Raw genomic sequence first — 19,344 nt, 5'->3', positions numbered from 1 at the left:
GAAGCAGCCAGGCAGGGATGTAACAAGGACACTCACTCCGTTGCCAGTGTAAAAACAGCAAACTGGGAGGAGGTGGCCAAGTTGTTTTTAAATCAGGACAGGAGAACACAAACACCACACCACCAGTCACACAAGTAGTGCGCACACCAAAACAAAAGAAATACAGTTGTGACCCCAAAAAACGGCAGTGGTCGCAGAGGCTGCTGAGGGAAAGAAAAAGAGCGTGCTGGCAGTGGGCCGCTGCGCCTGAAGGCGGGAACGGCCATTGGTGCTGCGGCAAGGGCACCGGTTCTGGAAAATTTATCAATGTAAGTAAACAACTAAGGAATAAAAGAAAGGGGGCATATAAGCGGAACAACCAAATGTAAAGAGCAACGGAAAGGGGCTTTGGGGAGGGGGCCACAATGCACAAAGAACTGTAAAACTAAAACTATGATAAGGTAAATCTAAAGAAAAAAAGTGGGTTCAGAAACTAGTAAAAAACTTAGCTGAGTCAGGAGAGCTGGGAGGAATGTACTGTCTGCGTCTAGACAGGAGGAAAAACTGAGTCCAGCCTGCTTCCCACATGACTTTGCTCCTGTCTAGTGTCTTGCGACAGGGTGAATACCCTTTCCACTGGATATGATGCCCCACAAACTAAAAATGGTGTACCATAATATGTAAGTAAATATGCAAAACCAGCATTTAGAAAACTATCAGGAAAAGCAGACAGAATTTTTAGTGTTTATTATGAAAGTTAATCTCCAAATTAACAGTAATTTCAAAGTACTAACTTCCAGCATGTTCAAACATTCCTCGGCAGGCTTCTTTGATGTTATTTTTGTTTTGTACAGATCTCTATAGCTCTTCACTTTATTCCTATGGTAACGAATATGTTCCCAAGACCACATCTGTAACTTTGGTTGGACATTTACTTCAAGAATGCCAAGTATAACGTACTTCCACCTAATGGGGGGAAAGAAAACACAATATGAAAAAGGATTTTTCCTTTTAAAGGACATATTATGAGTCTTAAGTTGGTGCAAAAGAACCCAGTTATTGATTTTCCTCCAAAGCACACAAAAGTTTAATATGTTCTTATGGGATGCTTATGGAATTCTTCCCTACCAAATTTTTGGAACTTTTTACCACAACAAGATTTCAGCAGAATCCAGATTTGTCCAGCTTTCCATTTTTGGAACGTGTAACATTTCATAAAATCATAGAACAGTAGAGCTGGAAGAGACCCCATGGGACATCTAGTCCAACCTCCTGCAGTGCAGGAATCTCAGCAAGATTGTACATGGCAGATGGCCATCTAAGCTCTGCTTATAGAAACCTCCAGTGAAAGAGAGTCCACAAGCTCCTGAGGGAATCCGCTCCCTGAAGTGTAGATTTGAGAAGTTGCTGATGATACAAATGGGTTGGGTATTTCCCCTCATCATGTGACGGAGGCAGGAGAGCAAAGACCTCTGGGAGGCAGGTGCGGTCACCTCCGTTTTTTCAGATTTGCCAAGCAGCATTACACATTGATCTTAGCCAGAAAGGAAAATGTATAGTAAATTCCCCTCCTTCCCATATTACTGCAGACCACAGTAGAGATGGGTACCATTTGTATCATCAGCAACCTCTCTCAAATCTACGCTTCAAAAGGTAAGACCAATTGTCCTAATAGTACTTCATTCAGCAGAGCTTTACTTGCGCTGAAGGCAAATGAGCATAATAGTTATCAAATCCAATACAATCAGGATTGGCTAAGTCCATATAAAATCCAGTTGCAGCATTTATGAACTTAACTCATAATAAGACTAAACCTTAGCACTAAGAAACACCACACCAGAAGGAAGAGAGAGAAAGAGAAAAGTAAGACCCAGGCTCCTTTTGGCCTATATTTCTAGTCAGCATGACTCTGCAGAATAGAGATAAGAGAACTCGTTCAAAGCAGCTTCCCAGAAGGTATAACCCAAACAATCGTTAACCCTTCTGCCTACGCTTCTCTCACACATAGAAGCTTCTAGTAGTTTGTTGTATTGATCAGAATAGGAAAGATCTTTACACATGAGATCAATACTTTCTGCACTAAGAAATGCAAACTGACAGGAATATGACACATTTTCTCATAGAGACTGAATGAAAGGAAAGAAGGGAAAGTCAAGGAAAAAGTAAGAGTGAAGCGGCAAGACACAGGAGGATTATTATTATTATTTTACCTCAGCAGAGAGAGAGAGAAAGGAAAGTTAGAGACCAAACTCAGAAGGAAATTAAAGGGAAATAAGAAAAATTGGAAAACACCAGAAAAAAAACAACAGTAAGGAACAGCTGAAATTTGAAAAAGTTAACTGAAAAGGAAGATCAGTGAGAGCCAGGTGAAAAGATCTGATCCATCAGGCAGGAGAGAGAAAAACTGAGGGGACTGCACCTGCCTCCCATTGTTCTTTACTCTCCTGCCTCCATCACGTGACGAGGGATAATATCCAACCCATTTGGGTAATCAGCAACCGTCTCAAATCAGCTCTTACTCTCAGAAAAGTTTTTCCTGATGCTGAGTCAGAATCTACCTTCTTGAAGCCACTGGCTCAAGTCCTACCCTTCAAGCAAGAGAAAACAAGTCTGCTCTATCTTCCATGCGACAGCCCTTCAGATATTTGAAGATGGCTATCATATCTCCACTCGGTCTCCCCATTTCCAGGCTAAACATACCCTGCTCCTTCAACCATTCCTCATAAGGCTTGCTTTCCAAACCCCTGATCATCTTGGTTGCCCCTGCAGCACACGTTCCAGCTTGTCAATATCCTTCTTAAATTGCAGTGCCCAGAATTGGACATACCGTATTTTTTGCTCTATAAGACTCACTTTTTCCCTCCTAAAAAGCAAGGGGAAATGTGTGTGCATCTTATGGAGCGAATGCAGGCTGCGCAGCTATCCCAGAAGCCAGAAGAGCAAGAGGGATTGCTGCTTTCACTGCGCAGTGATCCCTCTTGCTGTTCTGGCTTCTGAGATTCAGAATATTTTTTTTCTTGCTTTCCTCCTCCAAAAACTAGGTGCGTCTTGTGGCCTGGTGCGTCTTAAAGAGCGAAAAATATGGTAAGTCAGAATAAAGGTAAAGGGACCCCTGACCATTAGGTCCACCCGCGTACGACTCTGGGGTTGCAGCGCTCATCTCACTTTACTGGCCGAGGGAGCCGGCATACAGCTTCCGGGTCATGTGGCCAGCATGACTAAGCCGCTTCTGGCAAACCAGAGCAGTGCACGGAAACGCCGTTTACCTTCCCGCCGGAGCGGTACCTATTTATCTACTTGCACTTTGACGTGCTTTTGAACTGCTAGGTGGGCAGGAGCAGGGACTGAGCAACGGGAGCTCACCCTGCCGTGGGGATTCGAACCGCCAGCATTAGCTTTTTTTGCTGCCTCATGTTAAGCTTGTGGAAACCCCTAGATCCTTTTCACATGTACTATTGGCAAGCCAGGTGTCCCCCATCTTATATCTGTGCAGCTGGTTCTTCCTGCCTAAATGCAGAACCTTACATTTGTCCCTACTGAAATTCATTTTGTTAGTTTGGCCCCAGTTCTCCAATCTGTTAAGGTCATTTTGAACCCCAATCATGTCTTCTGCAGTATTAGCTACCACTCCCAGCTTGTTGCCATCTGCAAATTTGATGAACATCCCCTCAACGGGCCCAAGACAGAACCCTAAGGCACCCCACTTGTCACTTTATTTCAGGTTGATGCGGAACCATTAATGAGTACTCTTTGAGTTTGGTCCGCCAACCAGTTACAAATTCAGAAAAGCCATAGTAAAAAAAAGTAGCTCTAGGTGATACTTTTTGTTTCTTCCAATGAAGAGAGGCCTTCTGGAGACAGGCAGTGTTAACTTTTTTTAAGCCTCCAAAAGAAAAGCAGTAGAACAGAAATGAGCTACTTATGCTCATCTCCAATCATAGGGTTGTACCAGATTACCGCTAAGTAATATGCTCATCTCCATGCTCATAACAGACCTATTAGAAATGAACTTGAGTTATTCATGACTAACGTAAGTCCACTGATTTTAAAGACTTTACTCCAAGTATGACACTGGACAGAACTTATCTTGTTTAACAGTCTGAAATATGTTGTAATTATGTTGTGCACATTTCAATACACAGCTTAAAGACATATGAATTAATATGTACAAGAGATGAGCTAAAACCCTCCTGGAAAATATATTTGAAAATGAATTCATGCCTGATTTTTCTCTCAGAAAGAACAATGTTGTTTTGATTTAAAAAAACCTCACAGGTAATTTTTAGAATTTTTAGAATTTTTAGAATTTTTAAAAAATGGATACGTTACCATTTCTTGGCATTGTTGTGAACAGGAACATCTGGCCTGTATTTCCTGTATGGTAAATTTCGAGTCATCATATCAATTGATTCAAGAAGCTCCATAATACTGAAATACTGCAGGAAAAAATGTTACACTTAGGAGTTTTCTTACAAAAGAATTATAACAGAATCTTAAAAACATTATTTTTAGTACAAGCTATTTGTTAGCAGAACTTTCTTTTTTAAACTGCCAATAATGTATTTAATGGAGAAATGCAGGTATACAAGTAGGATTCTGCATTAACCACCATCTTGCCAAAAAAAAAAATCACACTAAACATGGCAAATATGTGAGTGAAAGCATGTTCTGCTCTAGAGACACAGGTTAACTAATTATAGATTAACTACTGGGTGAAACTGGGTGAAACAGAATTTTGTTCTTTTTACTGAGTAAATGGAAATTTGCAGAAAATTTCATTTTTCTTGCTCACTCAGTGAAGGAAGACACGTGAATGCTCATAATCAAGTGTTTATCCCAAAATGAGCAGTTAATCCTGCACTGCAAATCGTCCAAAAGGACGACTACTGTAGAAGCAAAGACAGAGAAGCAAAACCTTTAATGTCAGACCCTGACCTAAGAATCTTGCCAGAAGGAATTGAGCCAAACCATTATTTGTTTTAAATAAAAATTATTATTGATTTTCAACATAACATTAACATAACATAGAAATTTCCCCATTTGACCCAGACAATTGTTGATAAAGCTCTTGCTCTGACTTGGTGATGTTCCCAATGAATAACAAGATGTCCGACTGATACTAGCACCATATAGTCTTTGACCAATGAGCTGAAGGGCATGCTGAAACTTCTTTCTGATAAGAAGCCAGGCAAAAGAAGAAACTTCCTCAACAGCTTCATCCTATCCCAAAAGCCAAGGTGTGCAGCAGATGGGCCATAGAGCTTACTTCAGCGGCTTGGGAGGGTCATACGTGTAGACCCGTGGCTTGACCCTGTCATTTGAGGGGATGTGAGCGATATACACCCAATGCCTAGGCCAAATCCAGCCTATATCTGGAATCAATAAAGTCGTGGCCAATTCTTAAATCCCAGACTGTCCTGTCCTGTCCTGTTTTTCCCCCTTCTTGGCTCAGGCCTTACTCAGGGGGTGGGGGTCACTGTGAGTATGTCTGCAATGTATAGAACACACTTGTTATTTTTCCTGCATATTGCTCTGATATCCAGCAGGTGGCAACAAGTTGCATCTAAAATTTATTACAGCATATTTTAAGTACAGTGGTATCTCTGGTTACAGACGCTTCAGGTTACAGACTCCGCTAACCCAGAAATAGTACCTCAGGTTAAGAATTTTGCTTCAGGATGAAGCCCCATTAGCTAAAGTGGTGCTTCAGGTTAAGAATAGTTTCAGGTTAAGAACGGACCTCCAGAACGAATTAAGTTCTTAACTCGAGGTACCACTGTACAGTGGTGCCCCGCAAGACGAATGCCTCGCAAGATGGAAAACTCGCTAGGCGAAAGGGTTTTCCGTTTTGGAGGTGCTTCGGAAAACGAATTTCCTATGGGCTTGCTTCGCAATACGATAATGTCTTTTTTTCCTTCTCCCCCTTTTTCTAAGCCGATAAGCCACTAAAAGCCGTTAAACCGCTAATAGCGCTAATCCGCTAAACCGTCAATGGGCTTGCTTCGCAAGACAAAAAAACCCGCTAGACGAAGAGACTCGCGGAACGGATTCTTTTCGTCTTGCGAGGCACCACTGTACTATTTTAGGCATAGGGAGGAAAGATCTAAGGCAGCTGATACACTTCATTCAATGCCCTGCTGTGCTCCTTCCCAGCAGGGCAGGCATGAGGGCAGACAAATGTTCTTGCACTCCTCCTTCCTTTGCTTTTTTAAAAATATTTTCCTTGTCATTTAGAACTGGACGGGGGTAGTTTTTGCCATTGCTTGTGGGAAGGGCATGTCAGAGGACTGAGAAATGGCTGGATCTACCCCTAGCACACAGCCTTTTCAGTTCTACCAAAATAATAAGGGTGAGATCCGCAGTAGTTTCTGTGGTCCTGGAGAAGGGGCATTCAATACTGGATCTCCCTCTTTGAGGCTGGAACACTCTCTCTGCCCTTGGAAAGGATGGTCCAATGCTTCCTACAGTCCCTGAGATAGCCTCTCATGGACCATAAGATTACATAGTTTATTTCATTGTTTTCTCTGTTACTGTTTTTTTGTTGTTGTTTAGTCGTGTCCAACTCTTCGTGACGCCGTGGACCAGAGCACGCCAGGCACTCCTGTCTTCCACTGCCTCCCGCAGTTTGGTCAAACTCATGCTGGTAGCTTCGAGAACACTATCCAACCATCTCGTCCTCTGTCGTCCCCTTCTCCTTGTGCCCTCCATCTTTCCCAACATCAGGGTCTTTTCCAGGGAGTCTTCTCTTCTCATGAGGTGGCCAAAGTATTGGAGCTTAAGCTTCAGGATCTGTCCTTCCAGTGAGCACTCAGGACTGATTTCCTTCAGAATGGAGAGGTTGGATCTTCTTGCAGTCCATGTTGTTGTTCCATATCCAGTTGTTCCATACACAGTTCTAACTGTAGCTTCTTGTCCCACATAGAGATTTCTCAGGAGACAGATGAGGTGATCAGGCACTCCCATTTCTTTAAGAACTTGCCATAGTTTGCTGTGGTCGACACAGTCAAAGGTTTTTGCATAGTCAATGAAGCAGAAGGAGATGTCTTTCTGGAACTCTCTAGCTTTCTCCATAACCCAGCGCATGTTTGCAATTTGGTCTCTGGTTCCTCTGCCCCTTCAAGATCCAGCTTGCACTTCTGGGAGTTCTCGGTCCACATACTGCTTAAGCCTTCCTTGTAGAATTTTAAGCATAACCTTGCTAGCGTGTGAAATGAGTGCAATTGTGCGGTAGTTTTTTTAAATGTTTGATGTATTGCAGTGTTTTAATATATATATTTTTGGAAGCCACCCAGAGTGGATGGGGAAGCCCAGCCAGATGGGCGGGGTATAAATAAATTGTTGTTGTTGTTGTTGTTGTTGTTGTTGTTGTTGTTGTTGTTGTTGGAGCATTCTTTGGCACTGCCCTTTTTTGGGATTGGGATGTAGACTGATCTTCTCCAATCCTCTGGCCACTGCTGAGTTTTCCAAATTTGCTGGCATATCGAGTGTAGCACCTTAACAGCATCATCTTTTAAAATTTTAAATAGTTCAACTGGAATATCATCACTTCCACTGGCCTTGTTATTTGCAGTGCTTTCTAAGACCCATTTGACTTCACTCTCCAGGATGTCTGGCCCAAGGTCAGCAACCACACTACCTGGGGTATACGAGACATCCATTTCTTTCTGGTATAATTCCTCTGTGTATTCTTGACACCTCTTCTTGATGTCTTCTGCTTCTGTTAGGTCCTTACCATTTCTGTCCTTTATTATGGTGATCTTTGTACGAAATGTTCCTTTCATATCTCCAATTTTCTTGAACAGATCTCTGGTTTTTCCCATTCTATTGTTTTCCTCTATTTCTTTGCATTGCTCATTTAAGAAGGCCTTCTTGTCTCTCCTTGCTATTTTATGGCAATCTGCATTCAGTTTCCTGTATCTTTCACTATCTCCCTCACATTTTGCTTGCCTTCTCTCCCCCGCTATTTGTAAGGCCTCGTTAGACAGCCACTTTGCTTTCTTGCATTTCCTTTTCATTGGGATGGTTTTAGTTGCTGCCTCCTGTATAATGTTGAGAGCTTCCATCCATAGTTCTTCAGGCACTCTGTCCACCAAATCTAAATCCTTAAACCTGTTCCTCACTTCCACTGTGTATTCATAAGGGATTTGATTTTTGACTGTTTGGTGTATTGAATAATTTATCAATGCAGTCAAGTTTTTGGATACTGAGCTGAATTGGATTGTATAATTAGATTCAGTCTCTTTTGATATATATGATTTATGCATTCAGTGTATTATTGCTCTCATTGTATAATATGGTATTATGTACACAGAAATGAATGAAATCTGTTGGCCTCACAATTCAGTTACATTAAAATTATTTCTTTATTCAATTCATTTCCCCCCCCCCCACCCTTTATCAAAAGATTCTAGGGCAGTGTACAACATGAGGAACACAAATTTGATAATTCTTTCTCTAAGCCACTGGCAGGTGCAAGAGGCACATGGAATGAGCCTGAATTTGGAATTCAGCCCTTGTAGAAATCCACCTGAATCTGACTGGGTCACCTGAGGAGGAATATAAGAGAGGGAGGTGTTTCCATGACCTGGAGCAGAGGGCCTCTCCTTGCACCTTCTCTGGCCCCTAGGAAGAAATTTTGTAGCAGATGATGGAAATAGGGGGGAAAGAAAGATAAATGGGGTAGCATGGGAAGAGAGATTCTTTTGAAGGGAAGCTATGGAAGGGAGAGACAGAGGGGAGACGTTCCAACTCTTCTGTGGTTTGGAAGTGAGGAAGAACACACACTACAGTTCTGGGGAGGGAAACTGGGGCAGTGAGAGGGGGTGGGAAGCAATGAAAGCCGGGGTACACCATCTCCATATAAAGATCAGCTGTAGGGATGGGGGTGTGGGGGTGGGGGTGTTATCATTATATTATTGTTATTATTTTATAAAGTTCATCTGCAACAGGGAATGTGTTAGGAATGTCAAGTTATAATGTGCTTCCAGGTCCATGAGAAAAATGAAGTTTATTTCAATTCAAATCATTTCTGGAAAGTTACCTGTGGTTTATTAAGTTCTATGGCTATATCCTGAAGATTCACATCTAGATCTAGTTTTGGTGCAGAAAAGTCAACATCAGATCGTGGATTCATACGGAGCTTGGCTTTAGCTGATATTGGACGGAATACTACAACAAAAAAACAACAAAAAACAGAATTTTAGAACAAGGCACTCAAAAGGGAAGAGGATCATGTAAACAATTTTATCATTTAATTTATGAGTAGATCTTCTCTTTTTTGACTACTGTGAGCGAAGAAAACAGGATTTCCTGCTACTCACCAGGTAGTAATGCTTGTCTTCATGAACACTTCCCCAATCACAAGCAGTGTGCTTGCTAATGTAGTCTATATGAGTAGAACTATGCACAGAACAAAGGTTCTGTTGTGAAATGAGGGAACCTATGAATGAGCCAGCATCCCTGAGGCAACCTCCTCAGCTGTCAGTGTGGTATAGTAGATGAAATGTGGTGGTTCAACAGACCTCATCAACAAAACACAATATGGCCTTGAGACAGTCACTAGCTTTCCTAACTTTCAGTCAAACTTAGTGGTTTAAACTTTATATAAGGATAAAATAGGCAAGCTTATGTTGGCCAGAGAACTCCCTTGAAGAAGTGCAGCACATTAATGGGAGTCTGAACTTTTTGATAACTACTGCAAATTACCCAGGAACTAAAAATAACCCCTGATTTACCTTCTGACACACCTGGGCTATATACCTCACTATCTACTTAAAGAAATTACCATTGTTGTTATTACTGTTATTGTTATTATTGAGGATGATGATGTAAGAACAGGGAGCTCATAGTGGAGAAAGATTCCAACATAACAGTCCCCGACCTGCTGTTATTACAGATATTCTCCTAGCCGAGAGACTACTGGTTCTGCGAGACTTCAACATCCATGCCAAAGCAGCCAGCTCTGGTACAGCTCAGGACTTCATGGCTACCATGACAACCATGGGGCTGTCCCAACATGTCACCAGCCCAATGCACATGGCAGGCCACACTCTGGACCTTGTTTTCTTGGGCAGAAAGCGGGTGGTTTAAAGGTGGGGGTTTGAAGTCCCTTGTCATGGTCAGATCACTTCCTGTTGAGATTTAGGATGTCAGCACTTTTTCCCCTCCACAGAGGCAGGGAACCTATTAGGAAGGTCCACCCTCGGAGACTGATGGATCCAGTGGGATTCCAAACAACTGGGGGGGGGGGCATTCCAACTGATATGACTGGCGCCCCTGTCAAAGCCCTGGCCGACCTCTGGGACACCCGAATGACTCGGACTAAACGCAAACGCAACACAAGGTATGACTGATATTACATCTGCAGGTGAGGCAGTGGAAGCGCTGGACCAGTGCCTTGCCTTGATGAGAGCCAACAAACTGAAGCTCAATCCAGATAAGACTGAGGCACTGTTAGTGGGTGGTTCCCAAGACCAGATGGGTGGGAGTTCGCCTGCTCTTGATGGGGTTACACTTCATCTGAAGGAGTAGGTTCATAGCTTGGGAGTACTCCTAGATACTTGGCTGTCGCTCAAGGCTCAGGTGGCCTCAGTAGCCCAGAGTGCCTTTCATCAGCTTTGGCTGGTATTCCAGCTACGCCCCTATCTGGACAGGGATAGCCTAACCACTGTTGTCTATGCTCTAGTAACCTCAAGGTTAGATTACTACAATGTGTTACACGTAGGGCTGCCTCTGAAGACGGTTCGGAAACTTCAGCTAGTGCAGAATTCAAAGGCTAGGTTGCTCACAGGAGCAAGATGGTTTGAGCATATTACACCAATCCTGGTCTGACTGAACTGGCTACCAATTAGTTTCCAGGCCCAATTCAAAGTGCTGGTTTTGACCTGTAAAGCCTTAAACGGCTCAGGAGAGCAATACCTCAAGGACTGCCTCTTTCCATATGAACCTGCCCAGACCCTGAAATCATCTTCTGAGGCCCTTCTTCATGTGCCTCCTCCTCGAGAGGTCTGGAAAGTGACAACATGAGAACGGGCCTTCCTTGCAATGGTTCCTCATCTGCGGAATGCTCTCCCTAGGAAAGTTTGCCTGGCGCCTTCATTATACACCTTTAGGCACCAGGCTAAAAGGTTCCTTTTTAACCAGGCCTTTGATTGATTTGATTGACATTCAATGCCCTTTTAAATTTTTCTTTTGGTGGGTGTTATTGGGTTGTTGTTTTTATTTTGATTATATATATTATGGTTTTATATTTTGATTTTGTTCTGTGAACCGCCCTGAGACCTCTGGGTATAGGGCAGTATATAAATTCAATAAATAAATAAATAAATAAATAAATAAATAAATAAATAAATAAATAAATAAATAAATAAATATACACATGATCAGAAGGGCCAGAGCCAGAGAACTACACAATCATAGAAACCATATGTGAAATTACAGATACTATGAAGAACTTACCGAAACTGTAGCCTTCTGGAATCATGTTAGTGCCTGCAACTCCACTTTTTAAGTTACTCTTTTGTAGGGGAAATAGAAATGAAGCGTAAAAATGGAATATTAACATCCAAGAGCAGAATGCTTCAAGTCAAGCTGTACTTTCCTGCTCAGCAGCTATATAAAAATATTTTCAAGATACAAGGTTTGATTGTCTAATCAAAGTGTCTCATTCTCTCTCTCTCTCTCTCTCTCTCTCTCACACACACACACACACACACACACACACACACACATATATCCCATTTCCAGAAGAATGATCTAGAAAGATACAGGAACTGGTCAGACTTGACTCTGTAACAAACCTTCTATTTAGCAGCATTTTTTTACAAGTATGAGATTCCCATGATAATCAGAAGCATAGAGGGATATACTTTCTTTAAAAATTGTGTGGAAGAAAGAATTTCAGCAAGCCCCACCTCTCCCAACCCTACACAATGTACACCTGTCAAAATCCCACCCTCTCTAATAATTAAAGGCACTGAAACTTTTTCCTATTTTGCATTTGGTCATCCTACATCATTTGAAGGTGAGAAATATTTAAGAATGATTTGATACTGCCTTGGTTATGAAGGACAGTACGTAAATGCCTTAAATAAATAAAATCACATGTATTTAGAAGTAATTTCTACCAAGTTCAGTAGGGCTTATTCCCAAGTAAATTAGGACAGGACTGCAATGTTAATACAGTAGAAAGAACAATACATTTTGAGTCCGAAGACTTCAAATCCAACACATTCAACAAAATGCAACCCCTACTGAGCAAACCTTCTCTTGAAACAATTTATGACATCAATATCATACATTTTTTCACTCACCAAAGATTCTTTAAAACCACCCTGATAAAACATTTCAGACTTCACATTCCAATATGCAAAAAAGTTGTCCAATCGAACGAGCTGAAATAAAAAATTTCAGCAGAATCAACCGAATTGTCACCTTCAGTACTTTTCCATGAAATACACAGGATCCATATACCATATTTTTCCATTTATAAGACAGCCCCATGTATAAGACACCCCCTGTTTTTGGAAACTCCAAATTAAGAAAACACCCCTCAGCACTATCCATGGATAAGAGGAGCCCCAATTTTAAACCTAATTTTTGGTATTAAAAAAAAAAAAAAGCCTAGCCTTATACACAGAAAAATACGGTATATTAAACATATAAATGTTTGAGAGGAAGCTTCTGCACACATGCCACATTTTGGGGGATTAATGCCTTTAATTAAAGCATATAAGTTTTTAAAACATGGTACCCTCAGAATCTGATCGCAGACACACTTAATTAAAAACAAATCCTGTTGAAATCGATTAAAATAAGGATAAGGGTCAGAATACTATGACTGGTTTAAGGATCAGCGTTTTTCTTTTTCTCCCAGAATACCAACATATTGCAGTTTGGCCAGGTTCTATTAATATGCAAAAATAACTCAAGTATTCAGTACAAATTAGTTACCAGATATACACTCTAGACATCAATCCACTGCAACAACTTTTCTATGAGCTACTATGGCAGTTTTACAAAATTCTCCAGTATGCTCTTGCAGTTTTTAATTTTGCCTGTTTTTTGTGTTCCTCTGCTTCTTAGAGGTTGAATATTTCACTCCATAATGCCGAATCTCATATGGGATTCAGCTCTCATGGCTGTGTTGTACTATCATATTACATGGTCAGGTGGTGGTGTGTGAAGTGCAAGAGCCTTTCGTCTCATCTTTCCAAGCACCAGCAATATTCCAAGCAGTATCTTTTCCTTAATCCTTCATATTCCAAGAGGGATCACTGGGACTGAGAGATCAGCACCAGGAGGAGAGAGAAATTCCTTCCAAAAGGGAAGGGCATAAACAGTGCAAAACTGACACTCCCAGAACACTAGCTATACTTAGGCCAAAGTGAAAACTGCAGTCACTGTTCTTGTTAAATTAATAGTGACTTAGATACATAACCAAGAAATCTGTAGAAATGCATTATTTATTTGAAAATTACCCCTAGCCCAATGGCTTAGCAGTAAATAAGTTTCATTGCTATCACCTCCATTTTCCTCGCCTTGTGAGAAACAGAGCTCACTGAAATTACACGCTGATTTTAAACATTACATTACTTGTACCTTGGAAGTAATGAGTTCTTATCCAATTTAAACAAGCTATTTCAGGCTTGTAACATATTTGCTATTCAACTTCTTTCCTATCATTTGTTGTTTGGATGCCCAAATTGTATTAACTCCTACCACGTTATGACTGTAAATAGGAGACATAAGAGCTCTGCAGGCATTATAAGCCCTCACTTGAGTAGCATCATATGGCAGAGAGGGAAGACCAAGCTCCAGTTCTGTCACCCTGTGCAAGCTGCAGAGCAAACTTTTGAAGCGGGGAGCCTGCTGTACTCATGAAGACATGATCTAGAGCCCTGATCTTCCAAGGTACAAAATCATGCAGGGACTGCCATGAGGCTTCCCAATTAAAAGAAATGTCCTCTAACTGGTAGCCCATTCATTCCCGCTCATTGTCACACCTGTGAGAGACTGTAATTCCTGAAGTCATACTTTTTAAAACAGGTGCAAGATAGCAGAATAATGATCTAACCCTTCCAGAGTCATGTCACTGAAGCTGTATCATGTTAATAAATAATGATAATTTGGCAAAGTAATGTGTTATTTCATTTACTATGATGCATCCATAACCTTTTTAATCATTGCAGATAAAGGGCCTGTAATTAAAAGGAAAAGCCATGCTTCTTATTTTGCCATAATTCAGCACCAGATCTGTACACTGCAACCATAGAGAGGAAGCTTTGTGCATGAAATGACACTAAATAGAAGAGTCAACAGTATGAAAAGTAATGTGCAAATTCCAGATCAGGTAGAAATAATGACTAAAGGTGGTCTATAGACAGTTAAAAATGAGGTGGCCCAAAACATGTCAACATCAGAAAATTATCAAGACTAAGAAAAACTCCAGTCAAACATTGTGCCATTCACATACATCGTCAGACAGCAGTTTTACACCATCTACTCTGCACAATTTATCTTTCTCCTATATGTAGCTTACAGCTCATCTTTATGAAGGTGTTGATTTCAAGAGCCTCAAAGTTCTTGGCAGCTAGGATGATATTCTCTAAGAGATTGTCAATGGATTGGATTGTAGTTTCCTCTGAAAGTCAGTAGTTTTCTGCAAGTAACTAGGGAGGATCGGTGCCCTAAGGTCCATATAACAAGGCACCCCCAACTGTAATAGTAGGTGTTATCATCAACATTGCTTAGTTAAATGATCACAGCAATTATTTGGCATACATTTAGGCCTTCTCACTGGCTCCTCCCAGAATCTGGCACTCCCTCTCTAGAGAAGTTAGACTGGTCTTCTTGTCCTTCCGCCAGCAGGTGAAGACATTACTGTTCCAACAGGTTTTTTTGGAACTGACTGCTTTGTAAATGAAAGAGCTAGTCCTGTGCTGTTTTTATTTTAATTATTTGTATATTATATGTCTGGAAAGATAGAAACAGATAGCTATAGAGATAGATATATGTAGTTGCAACTCTGTCAATGTTTGATTGTTTTTATTTATTGTTTTTATCTGTAAGCTGCCATGTGTCTCTGCTAGGGAAAAAGGCAGAGTATAAATAAATTAACAACAACAACAACAATTTCTGTCCACCAACCATGTATCCACATGCCTGCAAACTTCAGGTTAACACTTCAAGAATCTGAAGAAATAGACTGTACTCCATGAAAGCTTATGCTGTAATAAATTTGCTAGTCTTCAAGGTGCCACAGGGCTTTTAATTATTTCTGCTACAACAGAAATTGTCTAATGGATGTAAAATGCCTATTCAAGCTAAAAAGGATGGCAACAAAACTGCATGCATAGCCTCCTTTGTCTATCTTCATGACAGACACACGACTGATCCAGGCAATTTTTTAAAAGTAACTGAACAGCTGGAAAGATTAAGTGCATTCAAAATACTTACTGCATAAATCACAAAACTTGATAATAGCAACATACCTGTGGTCTCCCTGACAACAGAAGATATGGCACTAAAGAATTTGACCAATGGTCTGCTGATTGCTAATGAGTGAACAAACCACTGTTTGTTTGGAAGAAGAAATCTGACATCTTGTCACTTATATAGACAAGTTAACCTCCACTGCTGGTCTGGAATTAGTGACACATACCACGGTGCAAAACAAATGCTACACAGCAAGATGCATCTGTTTCAAAAACGATTTGATATGGCTATGATGGCATCAGCTGTTCCATGTTGTTTAACTATTTCCTTATACAGTGGTACCTCCGGTTACGAACTTAATTGGTTCCAGAGGTCCATTCATAACTGGAAACCACTCGTAACATGAGGTGCGCTTTTGCTAATGGTGCCTCCCGCTGCGTGCGCGCCGCCAGAGCATAACTTCCGCTCGCATCCCGGGGCAAAGTCTGCGACAAGGAGACCTACTTCCGGGTTAGTGGAGTGTGTAACTTGAAGCATTCGGAAGGGGGGGGTGGTACGTAACATGAGGTACCATTGTACTACTTATACAAGATGCTTATTATATAAATCTTGTACCTTCTTATAATTGAGCATGTCTGTACACAACCCTTATTTCTGTTGTGCATTTGCATCAACAGGCTATTTATAGCATTTTTCCCTCTTCAAAGGCTGTGTCTTCTAGTACAGTCACAACTTTGTAGGCATCAATCAAATTTAGATGTCATGGGTCAGATTCAACTAATGTATCCCATCAGCAGAAGCACAGCTTAAGGGTTTCCCCAGCACTATATATAGGGCTTCACTCCACTCCCGCTCCACTCAGAATCGGCTCTGGAAGCTTTAGGAGAACCCCCAGAACAGCACACAGTGGGAGGACAGGGATTATTCTGTTTGGCAAGCCAAATGATCACCTTAGCACAATGCTGAATGGCTCATCTTGCCTGGTAAGGACACTAAGATCAGCAAATGGAACCCAATTAGTTTTACCGTGGCCTAATGATTATCAGCTTGCAATAGTGGGGAAGAAAGCTTTTTCTACTGTTGGCACTGGTTTTATAGAACCAATTTTATAGAACCGAGTGAAATATAGTTCGTATAGAACCTGATGAAATACAAGAGGCCCCGATCTGTATTGGCATTGTACTTTAGAAGATGCACCTATTTACACAGCCATTCCCTTAAACCAGGAGACTCTGGTTGGGAGTTAACTGCTGTACTGTTTTAAAGGGATTGTTTCATTGCATATTTTAATTAATTATGTTTATCTTTTAATGTTTTGAGACAGGGAATTTCATTAATGCAAGCAGTTTCTGAGCTCTGGGTGCAATACTGTGCCTAAGATTTCAGATTAAAACTGCCACTGATGGAAGGAAAGGAGGACCTTTTTCCACCTCCCCACTTCCAGTCCACTCTTTGAAGATTGGAGAAGGGACCCTCATAAGAATATTGGGGGAGCGGGCAGGGGAAGTATGGCTTTGTTTTTTGCAGTCTTCAGATGAGGACTAGACCATGTGAAAAATGAACACAAGGTTTTAGCTGCAGTTCACTCATTTTCAGTTTTGTATTCTTGTTATAAAAAAGCACGCCTAGACACTCCATTGTGGTGCCCATAACCAGCGCTTTTTTTCCTTAAAAAATGTTTAGGGGTACTCTGATTTTCCTACTCCTATTGAAATACTGCCCCTCAATGAGGCCAAACTTAGATTTACAAAATGCTTAGGGGTATGCGTACCCCTGCATACCCCCAGAAAAAAAGCACTGCCCATAACCTAGGTTTAAGGTGCCATTTAGCTCCTAGCTTTCATATCTCAGCTTTTAACACTGTGTGGTGGGATTGTTTTTATACTTTTAAACTACTTAGAAGCTCAGTTTGGCATTCAGCTGTAAATAAAATAACTAACAAACAAATAACAACAACAACCTTGCAACAACTGAACTTTCCAGATATTTGCCCCAACAAAGACTGTACAGCAGTATCTTAATCTGGATGTAACCAAGGCATGCAAAAGATTTGCCTTCAACATATAGAATAGGTTAAACACTTATTCCTTGATGGGCCATTCACTGAATCAACAAAACCTCCATCTCATCTGGAGTATATCTCAGCTTGTTTACCCACAATCAGTCCATCACTGACCTCTAACATAAATTACATTAAAAACCCTTCTAAAATATCTTTAAGTGGCCACAAAACCAGCCAGTCTGGTTGCACCTTAACTCCTTCCAAAATTTAATGGTTTTAAGAAGTCATATGTAAAACATCTAACCTACAGGAAACACTTTATGCTTGATTTTTGGGAATTTACAATTATGTGAGGGGGGAAATGGCTGTTAAATTTAAGCAGGGGTAAATAAAAATGGATTAAGCCAAAGCAGTCGATATCAGGGCAGAGTGTTGAGATCATACCCAATGAGCAAATGGATTCCAACCAATGCAAATAAACTTTATGCTTGCCTTTTGGTAATTTAAGATTAGGTAAAAATGATCCCCTTCATGGATCACTGCCTTGCCGTGGCGAAGGGGCTTGAATAACTCAGAGAAGCTATGAACTATGCCGAGCAGGGCACCCAAGATGAACAGGTCATAGTGGAGAGTGATCCACCTGGAGGAGGAACTGGCAAGCCACTCCAGTATCCCTGCCAAGAAAACTCCATGGACAAAGACAACAGGCATATAAAAGTTATGACGCTGGAAGATGAGCCCCTCAGGTCAGAAGGCGTTCAACATGCTAATGGGGAAGAGTGGAGGACAAGTACAAGTAGATCCAGAGCTGATGAAGCGGCTGGGCCAAAGCCGAAAGGATGCTCAGTTGCGGATATGCTTGGAAGCGAAAGTAAAGTCCAATGCTGTAAAGAAAAATATTGCATAGGAACCTGGAATGTAAGAACCATGAACCTGGGTAAGTTGGATGTGGTCAAAAATGAGATGGCAAGAATAAATATTGACATCCTGGGCATCAGTGAACTAAAATGGACAGGAATGGGCGAATTCAGTTCGGATGACTATCATATCTACTACTGTGGGCAAGAAACCCGTAAAAGAAATGGAGTGGCCCTCATAGTCAACAAAAGAGTGGCGAAAGCTGTACTGGGATGCAATCTCAAAAATGATAGAATGATCTCGATACAAATCCAAGGCAGACCTTTTAACATCACAGTAATCCAAGTTTATACACCAACTACTGGTGCTGAAGAAACTGAAATGGACCAATTTTATGAAGACTTACAAGACCTTATAGAAGTGACACCAAAGAAGGATGTTCTTCTCATTATAGGGGACTGGAATGCTAAAGTAGGGAATCAAGAGATAAAAGGAACAACTGGCAAGTTTGGCCTTGGAGATCAAAACGAAGCAGGGCAAAGGCTAATAGAGTTCTGTGAAGAGAACAAGCTGGTCATCACAAACACTCTTTTCCAACAACACAGGAGACGACTCTACACATGGACATCACCAGATGGGCAGCATCGAAATCAGATTGATTATATTCTCTGCAGCCAAAGATGAAGAAGCTCTATACAGTCAGCAAAAACAAGAACTGGAGCTGACTGTGGCTCCGATCATCACCTTCTTATAGCAAAATTCAAGCTCAAACTGAAGAAAGTATGAAAAACCACTGGGCCGGTAAGATACAATCTAAACCAAATCCCTTATGAATACACAGTGGAAGTGAGGAACAGGTTTAAGGATTTAGATTTGCTGGACAGAGTGCCTGAAGAACTATGGATGGAGGCTCGCAACATTATACAGGAGGCAGCAACGAAAACCATCCCAATGAAAAAGAAATGCAAGAAAGCAAAGTGGCTGTCCAATGAGGCCTTACAAATAGCGGGAGAGAGAAAACAAGCAAAATGCGAGGGAGATAGTGAAAGATACAGGAAATTGAATTCAGA

General features: G+C 41.2%; 1 protein-coding gene across 3 annotated transcripts in view; it reads right to left on the bottom strand.

Moving 5' to 3' along the window:
- Nucleotides 1–19,344, bottom strand: part of VPS13A (vacuolar protein sorting 13 homolog A) — a 150,099-nt gene that overhangs the window by 109,898 nt on the left and 20,857 nt on the right. For all 3 annotated transcript variants that reach the window (XM_079995966.1, XM_079995964.1, XM_079995965.1), the window contains exons 9-13: nt 12,291–12,371; nt 11,437–11,494; nt 9,020–9,147; nt 4,309–4,415; nt 774–945 (exon numbers count right to left, since the gene is read on the bottom strand). In XM_079995966.1, the coding sequence (XP_079852092.1) occupies nt 774–945; nt 4,309–4,415; nt 9,020–9,147; nt 11,437–11,494; nt 12,291–12,371 (546 nt within the window). The remainder of the gene's footprint in view (nt 1–773; nt 946–4,308; nt 4,416–9,019; nt 9,148–11,436; nt 11,495–12,290; nt 12,372–19,344) is intronic.

The sequence above is a fragment of the Podarcis cretensis genome (assembly GCF_951804945.1).
Source record: "Podarcis cretensis genome assembly, chromosome: 11".
In the NCBI taxonomy this organism is placed as follows: Eukaryota; Metazoa; Chordata; class Lepidosauria; order Squamata; family Lacertidae; genus Podarcis; species Podarcis cretensis.
The sequence above is the reverse complement of the archived record's forward strand: the minus strand, read 5'-3'. Positions and strand labels throughout refer to the sequence as shown.